Raw genomic sequence first — 14613 nt, 5'->3', positions numbered from 1 at the left:
CAGCAGGGTGGGGTGACACACACTCGCCATCGCCACCTCAGTGTTTAAGATCCAGAGGCAGGAGGATGGCATGTTAGAGACCAGTCAGCACTGCATAGCAAGACCTTAGGTAAAAAACCCAACGATACCAAACCGCTGCCACTCCAAAACTCAGCAAAGCCACCAAATGAAAACAGGCTTGCTTTCTGTGATCTTGACCTCCCAGAAGCTAGGCCTGCCAGCATGTGGCTGTAACCCCAACTCTGGGAAGGGAGAGACAGGAGGATTCCTGGGGTGCCCAGGGCCTGTGTACAGTAGACATTCAGCATATACTCACTGAGCAAGTATACAGAGGGAGAAATCTCAGGCATATCCGTCTGTCATTCATTCAATCACGAGTAGGCCACTCCTGGAGATGTGCATGGAACATAAATGGCCCAGCTTGGGAATGGAAATTCTCATGAAGGAAGTAATGACTCCCGACCTGCAGATATGCAGGATATCAAGTCCTAAGAAGGGTGTTAGTAAAACAAGAGATGAGGCTTCTCTAGCCAGGGCTTGATCAAGGACGGTCTCTGCAAAGGAGTGACCTCAGCCATGAGAGATGAAGGCTTAGAGGAAGCAAAAAAGCCGGGGCACGGGAGGAAGCTGTTAGAAGGACAGCCAGTGAAAAAGCCCTGGGGCAGCCCCACCCCCACCCCCACGCCCGCCCGTGAAGGTTTCTGATGGAGCAGTGGCTGCTGCACTCAGCTCAGGAGTTCAGTTCCTTTTGCTCTTCCAGGCAAGTCACGTGAGCATGCGGTAAAATGAGAGGTTGGCTCCCTCAGGCCCCTCTGGGTCAGACGGTCTGGTTTCAGGGCGTTCTGCTGGGCCGTCCACCTCTCCTGTTTAGGCTCATTCCCATCCGGGTTTGACCTACCAGTTCCTCTCAGGCTATACCAAGGGAGCTATTTCAGAAACTCCCAGAGGCAATTCAAGCCCTGGCCAGCATTTAGGAGAGAAAAAAAATACAGCCATAAGTGAGGGACTCAGTCATAAAAGCCGCCCAGACCCACAAACCCACCATGCTAAATTTAGCCACTTTACCTCGAAATGAGGTGAAATTGCAGGGTTCTGATGGGCAGTGATGCAGGGGTGACTGTGGCCAGACTGAATTCTGTTTATTCTGGCTTCACCTGGGGCAGAGGCCCAGGACTGTCCCCAGGGTCCCTCAGAGTCGGGGAAGCAGGTCCACGAGAAGCCACCTTCAACTGGTTTTCAGGGTTCCAGCGGTACCAGGTGCCAACCAGAGCCAGTCTGCAGAGGGACAGAGAGAGAAGACGCTGGCTCACTCCTGACTGCCACCAAAGGTTTGGAAACTGCAGCTGTTATGCCTGCTCCTCCACCCCAGGGCTCAGAGCATCCTGACTGCTTACATTGCTTCCTGAAGACAGCTGGCTGCCTCCCAAGGATTTCCCTGCATAATCAAGGCCTCCCCAGGGACCCCCCCTCCCAAGACTTGTTCCCATCCAGCAGCTTTGGGGTTAATGCCAGCCACAGCAGAGGTGATTAGATGAACCAAGGGGTCTCCAAGGGCCCCAGTTGCTCACCTTGCTTTGAGTTTGTGCTGCCCTCTGTGTGCAAGCGGGAGGCAAAAACATCAGGAAGGCTAGAATATTCCCCGGGGCTTGTCAGAAGCTGCTGGTGAAATCCTGAGCTGCCTTATCTTAGTCCTGGGAGCCCAGCCCTAGTCCTGGGCCGGCCAGGAGGGGGCGCTGCTGGTCACAGTTGTTATGTGGCCAGGGCCCTTTCCAGCCCTGACTCTTCCCTCCCCTCCACTGCTGGTTCACAGGAGGGCTCACCAGTTCATCTGGGAAGGTGATAGCCCCAGTGTCAGACACAGGACCCAGTGTGCCTGGGTCGAGTCCCAGCTCTGGGGTTTCCTGTCATTGACCTCAGAGGAGCCATCCTCTCTTCCAGCCTGTTTCTTTTGTTTTGTACTGTTGGCTTGAGACTGACTCTGTAGCTTTGGCTTACCTGGAAGTCACAGCAATCCTTCTGCCTCAGTGTCCTAGGTACTAAAATGACAATCTGTTTCTCTTCTTTTCTTTTCTTTCCTTTTCTTTTCTCTTTTCTTCTCTTTTTTTCTTTCCTTTTCTTTCTTTCTTTTTTGTTGTTGTTTGCTTGTTTTGTTTTTGTTCTTGTTGTTGTTTTTGTTTTTCAAGACAGGGTTTCTCTGTATAGCCCTGGCTGTCCTGGAACTCACTTTGTAGACCAGGCTGGCCTCGAACTCAGAAATCCGCCTGCCTCTGCCTCCCGAGTGCTGGGATTAAAGGCGTGTGCCACCACGCCCGGCTTGTTTCTTTTCTTTTTAAGGATTTGTTATTTTGTGTGTGTGTGTGTGTGTGTGTGTGTGTGTGTGTATGTGTGTGAGAGAGAGAGAGAGGGAGAGAGAGAGAGAGAGAGAGAGAGAAAGAGAGAGAGAGAAACAGAGAGAGAAACAGAGAGAGACAGAGAGAAACAGAGACAGAGAGAAACAGAGAGAAAGAGACAGAGACCAAGTAATGTATGGGCACCATATACACACAGGAGCCTTCAGAGGTCAATGAGAAGAGGGTGTCGTATCCCCTGGAACCGGAATTACAGGTGGTTGTGAGCTGTCACTTGGGTGCTGGGAATCGAACCCAGGTCCTCTGCAAGAGCAGCAAGCACTCCTAACTGTTGAGCTGTCTCCCCAACCCCAGCCTTAGTTTCTTTATTTGAGAGGGTATAACAGCACTTGTTTTGGGAGTATGGACCAAAGTGAGTGATGCAGCTCCAAGCAGGGAGAGGGCTGTGGGCTGGGAGGCCTGTGGGGTGTGGGAGTCACAGGGGTGTGTCTGCAGCAGGGCCCAGGACTGCCACCATAGACACTGATGGTGGGACTGGGTGTGGCTCCGTGGGCTCAGTCCTTGCCTAGCATCCCTCAGGGCCTCCTGGACTCAGCACTGCATCGAGCAGGTATGTATGTGGATGCTGGCAATTCCAGGAGGTAGAGGCAGGGGATCAGCCTTAACTACATAGGAAGTCCAAGGCCAGCCTGGACTACGTGAAATCCAGTCTACAAGAGGAACAATATCAGTAGGGTGTCCTTTAGTTTTGAAGTGGCTGAGCTGACAATGATGATAGATGCACATGGGCTGAAAACACAGATGTCCCACCTAGCCTTCTGTCTGCCCTTTGGCCCCCTTGTTGGTTGGTCTTTGTTTTAGGGGCTGCTTGGGCGATAAGGGGTAGCCAGAGCCTCTCTTGTGGATCTTAGTTCCCTGGTGATGAGGTGGGGCCTAGGAGGAGAGAAGTCACACTGTCCGTCTGTGGTGACCTCAGGGCCCAAGGATTCTGAGGACAGACAGGTCTGATCTCTGCCAGAGCTGGAGACTCCCAAATGGAGATGCCCAAGAAGGCTGCCCCAGAGAGGCGGCTGGGGCCAGAGGGCGAGACTGGACAGGAAGCCAATCCATGGAGCCAACTGCAGAGTGAGACGCAGGCCTCTGCACTGCTGTTCCCCCAGGGCCCATTCCTTGTGAGGTCAGTGGGGTCACAGGGTCTCAAGTGCTGGCCTGTGGGGAGCCTCAGCCTCCTGTCCCTAACCCTGAAAGGGACAATGGCTGTCACTGTCAGAGATCAAGATGGCCTAGCATCTGTTATTCCTGAAAAAAGGCTTTGGAGACCCCAGGGTGGCTCCTCTCCTGGCTTCCTCTTTCCCTGGCCCAAAAGTGAGAGAAGGTGGCAGCCATCCTGGGCTGGGCTGAGGGCAGGAGCCTCGGTGGGTTGGAAACAGCTCAGGCTGGAGTGTTCATAATTGCCACTGTGGTTTACTGAGCCCAGAAGGGGATGCCAGCAGCTCAAGGGCCTCCCTGAGAAGGCACAAGCCAATGGCAGGGGCAGGGGGTTCTCCTCTGGTGTGTGTGTGTGTGTGTGTGTGCGTGTGTGTGCGCGCGCGTGCGCTTGTGTCCCCTGTGGTGGGACTTGGATGCTAGTTGCTACACACACTTCTAGGCTCCAAGCTGGCTATTTTCGCTTCTCCCACTTAGGGTCCACAGAGGGTCCTAGCTGTGCCTAGGAGCCTCAGTTTCCCCATCTGTGGAGTTTAGTCATCAGTTGCTACTGCTCCTTAGAAGGCAGCGTGGACTGAATAAGAAAATGGACCTGCTACATTTATCACAGGGCTTCATAGCTCACATTGCCTCAACTTTCCCATCTGTGTGCAGGAAGCGCTGTGGCCCCTGGCACAGCAGCGAGGCCTCAGCAGACATCGACTGTCAACATCATTAGAGCAAGTTATTTTTAGATCTTATTACTTTTAGGGTTCTGGTCCCTGAGTCAGTTGCACAGTGAGTCTAACACCCCCACCCTCCGCCACATGTACACATACATGCACAATACACACCCTTGTACACGGGTGACTCCTAGCACATCCTGTTCTTGGTCCCTCTGACAACCACTGAACCCATATTACAGATGAGACCACGGAGGCCCCGGGGTGAGGCTCTAATTGGAGCCGAGGTTAGCTCTGTGCTTCCTATGCCTTCCGGAACACCGGAAGTGTTGTGGGGTGGTGCTATCAGGTAAGAGGCAGACAGGAAAGGGTTGTAGAACTGCAGAGGAGTGCAGAGGTACAGTGTGGGCCTGTGGACCCCAGAGAGGGACTCTGGGGAGACTCTAAAGGAGATACAAGACAAAACTGGGCAGCCATGGGAGCTTGGGGCAGAGGCCCCAGTGTGAACCAAGGTTTGGAAGTGAAAGAGATAAGGTGTGGGGTCAGGGTTCCAATAAGTGAAGGAGCCTCCATGGGTGGAGATGTCTGTGGCTGGTGTGTGGGCAGTAGGGTCCCTGGAATCCTTAGACTAGCACCGCCCTGGCTAAGGAGCAAAGTATGAAGCAGCCAGCAGCAGCAACAGAGATTTAGGTTAGATATGAAGAAGTTTCCGACTGTCTGTGCTAGAAGATCCAGCACAAAGTGCTGTGATCCCCAGGGATGCAGGGACATCTTTCCATCCTGGAGATGGTTTGGAAAAAAGAGACAGCAGCCAGGGCCCTGTGGGCTGGCCTCATTACAGCCTGGATCGGAGACAGGCAGTGGGCCCTGGGCCACAGCAGCCCTTGATGTTAGCTGTCTGTCAATGCTGCTTCAAGTCTACCCGTGGCGCCCAGCTACCTCTGCCCAGTAGGAAGGCCAAAGTCCTCCTAGCGGGGCCTGACTCTCTGGGGACATGTGTTCTGTGGCCTCTCAAGTTCTGCTAGGAGCTGCAGCCCTGCTCCGTTTCTGGGTTAGCGCTGGTCCTCTGGTGCCACAGGGCCTTTCTTTGTCTCATTTGGTGACCTGTGTGCAGTTTAGAGCATAAACTGTATACAGTAGGTGCCCAGTGCTGGCTCTGTAGGTGTGGGCACAGCATGGGAGGAGAGAACAGCTGGGCTCTGCCTTAGGATAAACAGGCCTGGCTTTGAACCCCACAACTGACACTTGCCACGGGCTGCCCCCACGTCCCCCCACCTCACGCTGCGACTGCTTGGGGCGTTGTCGCAGACTGTCCAGTCATGCTAACTTTCCTGCCCTCTCCTCTCAGGTGACAGCCATGTCTGTGCGGTTGCGCTTCCTGTCTCAGGGGGATGCCGGGGCTGTGGGGACTGTGGGCCGCAGTGCCTCCTTCGCTGGCTTCAGCAGCGCACAAAGCCGAAGGCTCTCGTAAGTGTCATGGGGCTGGAGGGTGGGGGACACAGAGCGCAGACAGCAGCCTGGGACATCAAACTATGTGGGGTATGTGTGTGGCTGCAGGAAGTTGTCATCGCTCACCGGTCTTAAAGGCTTCCATAGTCAGGCTGTTTGCTGAGTCTATCACCACCTGGCCAATCAGAAAACAGGCTCAGAGAGGTGGCTCCATTCGTCCAGGGTCACAAGGCAAAATGTCTTCCCAGTTGGCCTTAGCCTTCTTGGGGTGAGGTAGAAAGGAATGCACTTCCTGTTTAGTAGCTTGGACGCAGGGCCTCCCGTCCTGGCTCTATGTCCTGAGGCTAGTGACTTCACCTCTCTGAGCCCAGGCTTCCTCACTTGGACATGGGAGGGGTGTGGCTTCCTGTATGGTTGTCATGAAGGGAGCTGACCCAGGGCACAGGGGGGTGTGGCTTTCTGATGAGGAGTAGCTGCCTGGGTCATATGGGCCAAGAGGACTAAACTATGCCTGCCATTCCACCCCATGCTCCCTCCTGTCCTGATGAGGCCACCACCCAAGAGTCTGTTGTCCTAGCTGGGTACTGAACAAGGCCCAGAAAGCCACCTCCTGGCTGGTAGCCTGGAAATGCCAAAGCCAAAGGCCCCAAACAGCACCTGGGTAGATCGGTACAGAGCCCGGCTGGTCAGTCAGCTGATCAACAACCAATTTCCACAATGCCACACACATATGCTTGTGTTTAAAGACCTCAGTGGTCCCCTCTGGCTGCCAGGTCATTAAGTGGCCTCATGGCCACGAGGCCCTGAGTTAGCTGGGTGTGTGCTGGAACCCCTCTGGTTTCTGTCTTCCAGTCCCTCGCACATGCGGTGTGTCCTGGCCAATTCCCCAGCCAGTGTCTGCTGTAACAGCATGTCCTGAGGGGGACCACATGCCCTGCCCAGCCAGGCACCTCACATCCACCCAACAGCTGCCCTGTAAGGCTGTTTGCAGGTCACCCTCTACCCCTGGCTTGCCCCACCCATCTGAACTCTGCCCAGAGGAGTGTACTACCACAGCTGAAATGCTTGTCTCAGTGGGGGAACTTAGGAACCCTCCTTCCTCAGGGCATCTGTGCAGAGAGACCCAGGCCCTGCCCTGCTTGAGTCTCCACCAGGGGAACAAAAGCCAACAATATCAAATCAACGCAGCCATGGGCCATGCCTATGTTGGACCCAGAATAGGGTACAGAGGCTGGTGGTGCCTCCCCGAGGGCCTGCGGGGCAGTGGCTTCATTAAGCAGGAGCTGATGGTGGTGATGGTGTGTGTGTGTGTGTGTGTGTGTGTGTGTGTGTGTGTGTAGAAGACAGCAAGTGCAAGGGCCCTGAGGTGATGAGGGGCAGCAAGCAGGCTGTGGAGTCTCACAGTAAGAGATGGAGGGAACACTGTGGGGGGATATGTCCTTAGTAGCAGGGACCGGTGAAGGCTTAAGCAGAAGTTCTGGATGGGAGAGAGGGGTTTGAATGTTTGTTTTAGATTTATTTTTTAATTTATGTCTACCTGTGTTTTGCCTGCATGGTATATGTGTACAATATGCATGCAGTGCCCAAAGAGGCCAGAAGAGGGCGCTGGACCCCTGGAACTGAAGTTACAGACTTGAACTGTCACTTGGGTGCTAGGAATCCAACCCAGGTCTTCTGCAAGAGCAGCCAGTGCTCTTACCTGCTTGGGGGGGGCTCCTCTCTAGCCCCTGTATAACTGTTTTTAACTTCCTGCCTCTGTCCATCTCCCCTTGTCTGGGCTTCAGACCTCAGCCCTACCCCTGATTCCAGACTGCTCACCAAACAGAGACACAGAGGTGAGGGGTCCATCCCAGGGTGGACAATACCAAATGACCCAGCAGGGCTCCACTCAGGGTGGGGCACAGCATCCTGTCCCATCCTGACTCTTGGGCTGGCCACGACTTTCTACCCCGCAGATAGAGAGTTTACTTGGGGAAGTTATCTGATCGAATTTAGTACTAAGATGTAATTGATTGCTGTAATAAAGCCCATTTCCCTTTCCAGGCTTGGGGGGAGGGGGTTGGTCAGGTGCTGACAGTGAGTGAGCCAGTAGTGACCCACTGACAGGCATGGCATCCGGGGCTATCCTCCAGGACTGTCAGGGAGGCACCTCTGAAACCAGGAGTGGGGGTAGGTCATAAAGCTTGGTTCTTAAACCGTTCCTGGGGACAGGCTCAAAGACCCATGGAATGATGGGGGAATGAAGATTCGAAGCACACAGAGTTGAGCCTTAGCATAGCAAGGCTGCCACTGCCCTGCACCATGGGGCAGGACCATGGTCAGCCTCGTTGCTGTGCCAGGAGTCTATGCAGTCAGTCCAGGGACTACCCTGCCTGGAGGCTGGGGCAGGTTCAGCATGTGAGCAGGGCCCTGTCAGCCAGCTACATACCCAGCCAGCATGAGGCTAAGGACAGTCGTGGCAGCAGAGCCTGCTTGATTACTTGTGAGCACTGGCCACCAGGCCACACGTGCCTGGAAGCCTGTCTGGCAGGCCTGGGGCTGTTTAATATTTACTGAGCCCTCATGGGGCTGGTGACACATCCACCCCCAGAACTACTCCCAGCCCGTGACACCAGCCGGCCATGCAGCAGGCGCCTCATTTCACCATCCGGGCTGCGCCGTGCCAGCCCTCGGAGCCGCTGACCTCAGAGGCTCAGCGACACAGCTGGGCTCAGAGCCTCCGGAGCCCAGGGAGAGGCAGAGGGAGAGGGAAGGGGTGAGCTAGGGGGGCACGGTGAGCCCCTGAAGTGAGCTGCAGCTCTACCCAGAGCTACCTCCCACCTCACTGTTCTGGCTGCCTGGAATCTCACCTGTCAGAACCTACCTGGTCCCTTGTGTGCAGTGTTGTCTGTCCGTGCCTGAGATGGCTACTTTGTGGAGGGCCCGGTCCAAGAGGTGGGTGATGTGGCTCCAGGGGAGGGGGAGGGGAGGGAGGGGAAGGGGGGCTGTGGAAAATCACTTTACTATGGCCTGTGTGAGCATCAGAATCAGGAACTGGGCAATGGTGGCATGCCCTTTCCCAGTCACTGCTCTCCCTGGGGGAGCCCCCTCCCTGCCCACTGGGGGAGCCCCCTTCCCTGCCCACTTTGTTCTCTTTCCTTCCCAGCATGAGTTGCTATTTGACAGGCTTGCTCTAAACCTCTCTCTAGCTTTGACAGGCATGTGGTCCCTGCTGTTTATCATCAGCCTTGGACCCCATTTCACAGAGAGACCATTGCAACGCAGAGAAACTCCATCACTTGCCCAGGGCCACACAGCTTAGTGGTGGGAGAGCCAGACACTGACCGTGCCAGCTGGCCTGTATCTCTCAGGGCAGGTGTCTGTCTCTTGGTGACTGCTCTATCCTGTCCTAGCCCCTGAAATGGTGGTTGCTATATATCGGGGACTCAGCAAATGTCTGCTGCATGATTGTCATGACCTCAAGGGGCAGACTTCATTATCCCCCTGTACAAGGGAGGAGACTGAGGTGAAGTGGGTTAAAAGCTTGGAGCTATGAGTCTGGGGTTTGAATACAGGGGCTGAGTACAGGCACAGCACCCCCCCCCCCCAGGGTCAGGGTGGGTTGGTGTGGTGCTGGGTTGTCAGTTTCAGGGACTTGGGGTGTGGGTTGGTCCCAAAACAGAATGACAAGCAGACAGGGCTTGAGTAAGCTGCATCGTGTCTCCCACCTGTGGAATGATCAACATCTCACCCAGCAGGAACTAGCCTAGTGGCTTTTCTTGGCGCCCAGGAAAGAACAGAGCTGTGTCCCTGTGCCCCGCCCCTCTGCCTGGTTCACTAAGCCACAATTCTCTGCCTCTAGCTGTAGACCACAACCCCCAGGGGGACTGGACCACTAGGGCTTCTCAGTGACCTCCTATCTGGATGGACTGGTTTTTTATAAGTGCACTTGAGATGCAGAGGCAGGAGGATTGCTGTGAGTTTACTAATGATTGGCTTTCCTGTGCCAATCACGGAACTGGGGGACTCAGCTTCCCTGTTTTACAGATGACACATGGAGGCTTGGGGCACGTGCTAGCACCAGGGAAATTGCTTTGACTAAAGAAGGCAGAGGTTTAACTAAGCTTTTATTCCTTCTCTTCAGAGAACAGAAGCCCATGGCCATGAGTGATGGGTCTGAATGGGGTGGATGCCAGGCTGCCCCAACCACTCTTCTCGGTCCTCACCTTGCTCGGCCACTGGCCTCTCCTTGCCCCTAGCATCCAGTCTTCTGTCTCCTGGGGTGAATGAAGCTGCTGGGAAGGCCTAGTGGGTTTCTTTTAAGAAGCAACATGATGTTGGCTCCAGACACGGTTGCATCATAGCCCCGAGGCTGGAACAGTGAGGACCACCCAGTCTGATGAGGGCTGAAATTGACACTGAAGGCTGCCTGCTTAGTCCTGCTGAGGGCTTCCCACCTTGTCCTCTGGCCTCTGTCGGGTCAAGGGCACTCATGTGCATACAGACACGTTAGCCCACTGTCCTGGTTGGGTTGTTGTTGCTGTGAGAAAATACTTTCACAAAAAGCAACTCTGGGGAGAAGAGGCATATTTAGCTCGCACTTCTGGGTCACAGCCTAGGGAATGGTGCCGCCTACTCTCAGGCTGGCTCTCAAGGCCTATATCAATATCAATCAAGGCCACTAAGATGCTACAAGTGAATGAGTAGAGCTCGGGGTCCATGCCTGAAGGGAAGGCCTCAGGAGAAGCTGGGGGTTCTTGCCTGAGGGAAGGCCACAGGAGAAGCTGGGGGGGGGTCTGTGCCTGAGGGAAGGCCACAGGAGAAGCTGGGGGTCCATGCCTGAGGGGAGGCCTCAGGAGAAGCTGGGGGGTCTGAGGCTGAGGGAAGGCCTCAGGAGAAGCTGGGGGTCCATGTCTGAGGGGAGGCCTCAGGAGAAGCTGGGGGGTCTGAGGCTGAGGGAAGGCCTCAGGAGAAGCTGGGGGTCCATGCCTGAGGGGAGGCCTCAGGAGAAGCTGGGGGTCTGTGCCTGAGGGAAGGCCACAGGAGAAGCTGGGGGTCCGTGCCTGAGGGAAGGGCTCAGGAGAAGCCGGAGCTGAGCAGGTGCCTGTGTCCTGCTTAACTGCAGCTTTTCCCATCTGCCCTTAAGTTCCCTGAAATAACAACTCTGAGATTTAATATTTCATATATAAATGTCTAGGCTAGTACCTTAGCTTTGTTCCCCAACTACTCATATCTCAGTAATTCAATTTATTCTATTCTGAGTGCCACATGGCTGGTTACCATCTCAGTTTCATGCATCTGGTCTGTCTCCAGGTGAATCTCCTATGCCTGACTCTTTCCCAGAATGAACACCCCCCCCCCACTACCCATCTCACTTGGAACTTTCTCCTCCTATTTCCTGCCTGATCTCATTGGCCAAAGGCTTTTTTTGTCGACAGGTAAATGCGTTTACACAGTGTGCAGAGATTCTCTCTCCATCCTGTAGGAACCTCGGGGCTAGGATTCAGCCCCATGGATGCTGCTTTGCCTGCACAGAGCATGCTTGCCACTCATGGGATCTGTCTGCTTCTCTGCATCCTCACTGATTTCTGATGCTAAGCTTTTGTTATTGTCCTCTTCATTGTCAAACCCAGGCCTCCCATTTTCCAGATGAGGAAACTGAGGCCCCAAGAACCCCAGCTTTCTGAAGACCACTCATCGTGGAGGTGATGGAAGTGGAGCCCAGCCAGCTGTCCTGACTCTCTGTCCCCTCCCACAGAAAGTCCATCAACAGGAACTCTGTGCGGTCCCGGCTGCCAGCCAAGTCCTCCAAGGCCTACAGAACACTGCGCAAGGGTTCGCTATGCCTGGATCCCCGGCCGCAACAAGTGAAGAAAATCTTTGACGCTTTGAAGAGAGGCCTCAGGTGAGTGGGGAGCAGCTCCTCCCCCCGTGCCCTTGCCACCTCTCCCTGGGGATGGTGGGTCTGTCTGAGAGACACAGGGCATATGGCTGCTGCCACTTCAGCTATAGCAGGGAGGCAGGTAGACAGTCTCTGGTCTCATGGTAGATGGATTGTCACACCGGGTCTGGGACTGCCGAGGATGTGAAAGACGGCTGTCAGCACCATGCTGGCCTCTGGAGCCTGACATCCCATGTATAGAGGCGGCACGTGCAGAGACTCTGGGTGGGAGCCTGTGCTCTGATCTCAGATCTCAGCTCACACAGCATTGGGGTGGGGTTGGGGTGAGGCAGTCAGGGGAACTTGGACCAGAGACTGACAATTGGCTGGGCAGAAGTGAGAACAAATGGCAAATTATTGGAGCCTAAGGAGTACACAAGCCCTTCTGTGTGGCACTGTCTCCAGTGGGAGACAGACAGACAGAGGTACTGAGAAGTATGTCAGGCGGTATAAGTGCTGTGGAGGAATCAGATGAGGCAGGGAGGAGTCTAACATGTTTTAAAGGGACGTCCCTGGGCAGGTGTGCCATGGCACAGCCACAGAGAGGCCAGAAGCTCAGAGAGCAGGGACCCTAGTGCAAGGGAAGCAGGCAAAGGGGACAATGGGACAGGGCTATGGGAGCTGTGGCAGGCCTTTGCTGTTCATCACAGAGCCATGGAAGATTCTGAGGTGAGGAAGGAGGCAATCAGGCCTTCAGGCCTGGGCTTTGAGATCCTCTGACAGCTGCAGACTGGCGGTGGATGTGCTGCACATGGTGGGGGTGAGGAGGAGCCAGGAGTGGATTGGGGAGGAACAGGCATGGAGAGGAGAGAGAGAGGAGAGAGGTGGCCGTGGAAACAGCGGCTGAAGAGATTTGATTCTAGTCTGCATAGGGATAGATGTTGCTGGGCTCCAGCCTGGTGAACTCTGTGCAGCCTGGAGGGGGCACTGGTGTCCCAGCTGGGAAAGCAGGAGAATCCCCCACAGGACAAGTTTGAACTGAAATGAACAGGCTCATCAGGGTCCCTCCTCTGCTGGGGCAGCCAATGGCTGGCTTGCTTCCTTCCTTTCTCTCTCTCTCTCTCTCTCTCTCTCTCTCTCTTTCTTTCTTTCTTTTAAAGATTTGTTTATTCCCAGAGTGGTGGAGCACGCCTTTAATCCCAGCACTTGGGAGGCAGAGGCAGGAGGATTTCTGAGTTCGAGGACAGCCTGGTCTACAGAGTGAGTTCCAAGACAGCCAGGGCTACACAGAGAAACCCTGTCTCAAAAAACAAAATAATCAAAAATAAATAAAAAAAGATTTATTTATTATTATATCTAAGTACACTGTAGCTGTCTTCAGATGCACCAGAAGAGGGCGTCAGATCTCATTACGGATGGTTGTGAGCCACCTTGTGGTTGCTGGGATTTGAACTCAGGACCTTCGGAAGAGCAGTCAGTGCTCTTAACCACTGAGCCATCTCTTCAGCCCTAAAGGGTTTCTCCTTCCTTCCTTCCTTCCTTCCTTCCTTCCTTCCTTCCTTCCTTCCTTCCTTCCTTCCTTCCTTCCTTCCTTCCTTCCTCCCTCCCTCCCTCCCTCCCTCCCTTCCTTCCTTCCTTCCTTCCTTCCTTTCTCTTTCTTTCTTTCTTCCTTCCTTTCTTCCTTCCTCCCTCCCTCCCTCTCTCTCTCTCTCTCTCTTTCTTTCTTTCTTTCTTTCTTTTTCTTTTTCTTTTTTTCTTTTTTCTTTTCCTTCAAGACAGGGTTTCTCTGTGTAGCCCCAGCTGTCTGTAGACCAGGCTGGCCTTGAACTCAGAAATCTGCCTGCCTCTGCCTCTGCCTCTGCCTCTGCCTCTGCCTCTGCCTCTGCCTCTGCCTCTGCCTCTGCCTCCCAAGTGCTGGGATTAAAGGCATGCACCACCACTGCCCAGCAGCCAAAGGCATTCTTATCTTGATTAGATAAACCCAGAGAGGGAGGAGAGAGAGAGAGACAATGACAGAGACAGAGATAGAGACAGAGACAGAGAGAGACTGAGAGAGAACTGTGGATTGGGGCAGAAACCATCATAGCAGGAAGGACACACCTTAGCCCTACAAGAGAATGGCCTCTGGAGGCATCTCCCACATACAGTGGCACCTAAGTTCCGTAATGTCAGCGCAGAGCAGAGACCACCCTGACCCAAGGAGAGGGAGGATAGAAGGTGCCCTGAGAGGAGCAGGTTTTCAAGATTCTCAGTCTAACTGAGACAATGCTCAGTGTCGGAGAGGCTAAGGTTCTGTCAGACAGTGCTGGGGCTGGGTATCCTCCTGAAACAGGTGTGAGTCTTGAGGTCTCATGGAGGGAAGGAACCCTGGGAAGGGGAGCCCTGGCCAGGCAGATCTGGGTTCCTGCTTCCTTGTTGTCCACCCAGGACACTAGAAGCCCTCTGCAGCACTCTGGGATCTGGGTTGGAGGGCCCCCTCTTATCAGGATCAGGGAGGAGGGGCAGAGCTGGCCAGTGTGGTTAGACAGCCAGCTGCCCTGACATCGTCAGAGTGAACCCAGTCCTGGGTTGTCACTGGAAGGGACTTTCCCTTCCCAGGTGCCACTCTCACCTCAGCTGCAGTCTTCATTACTTCCGCTACTCAACATTTCACTGGGTCCTCCCTTCCTATGGGTCCTTTCTCCCCCTGGCTCCATGGTCTCATCTTCCTTCTTCCCTGATAGCCTTCTGCCTGTTCTCACAGCCTCTGGTCCCCGCCTCCCTCCCTCTTCTATCCACCATGCCTTCCTCAGCCTCTCCCCCCCCCCACTTCCCCTGCCTATATATATATATACATATATATATATAGCCATCTTCACAACGTACTAGTAACAGCTAGACTGAATTGTGGGCTTCTGGGGTAACAGAGGAATCCCCATAAGGGGAGCTGGCCAACCCGTATGCTGGGAAGACTAGCCCACTCCCCCACTCTGCTCAAATCCACCCCTCTCCCTCCCCTGCAGGGAACATCTGTGTGAGCAGCAGGCTGAACTGGACTACCTGTGTGGACGCCACACGGACACCCAGAGGGGCTCCAGGCTGGTGAGTG

The 14613-nt window shown here is 54.5% G+C and overlaps 1 protein-coding gene across 9 annotated transcripts in view; it reads left to right on the top strand.

The window, feature by feature from the left end:
• The window catches only part of Ripor3 (RIPOR family member 3), a 70729-nt gene that overhangs the window by 39040 nt on the left and 17076 nt on the right, over nucleotides 1–14613 (top strand). For 4 of the 9 annotated variants that reach the window (XR_866340.1, XR_866339.1, XM_006500137.1 and 1 more), the window contains exons 2-5: nucleotides 1241–1328; nucleotides 5565–5683; nucleotides 11403–11549; nucleotides 14528–14606. Coding sequence is in view for 6 of the 9 variants with exons in the window: in XM_006500137.1 (XP_006500200.1) it covers nucleotides 5574–5683; nucleotides 11403–11549; nucleotides 14528–14606 (336 nt within the window). In the remaining 3 variants the exon portion in view is untranslated. Of the gene's footprint in view, nucleotides 1–1231; nucleotides 1329–5564; nucleotides 5684–7301; nucleotides 8600–11402; nucleotides 11550–14527; nucleotides 14607–14613 lie in introns of those variants that run through there. The other 5 variants (NR_156115.1, NM_001080708.3, XM_006500139.3 and 2 more) reach the window with 3 other exon arrangements.

This window comes from Mus musculus, chromosome 2 (assembly GCF_000001635.26).
Source record: "Mus musculus strain C57BL/6J chromosome 2, GRCm38.p6 C57BL/6J".
NCBI lineage: Eukaryota > Metazoa > Chordata > Mammalia > Rodentia > Muridae > Mus > Mus musculus.
The sequence above is the reverse complement of the archived record's forward strand: the minus strand, read 5'-3'. Positions and strand labels throughout refer to the sequence as shown.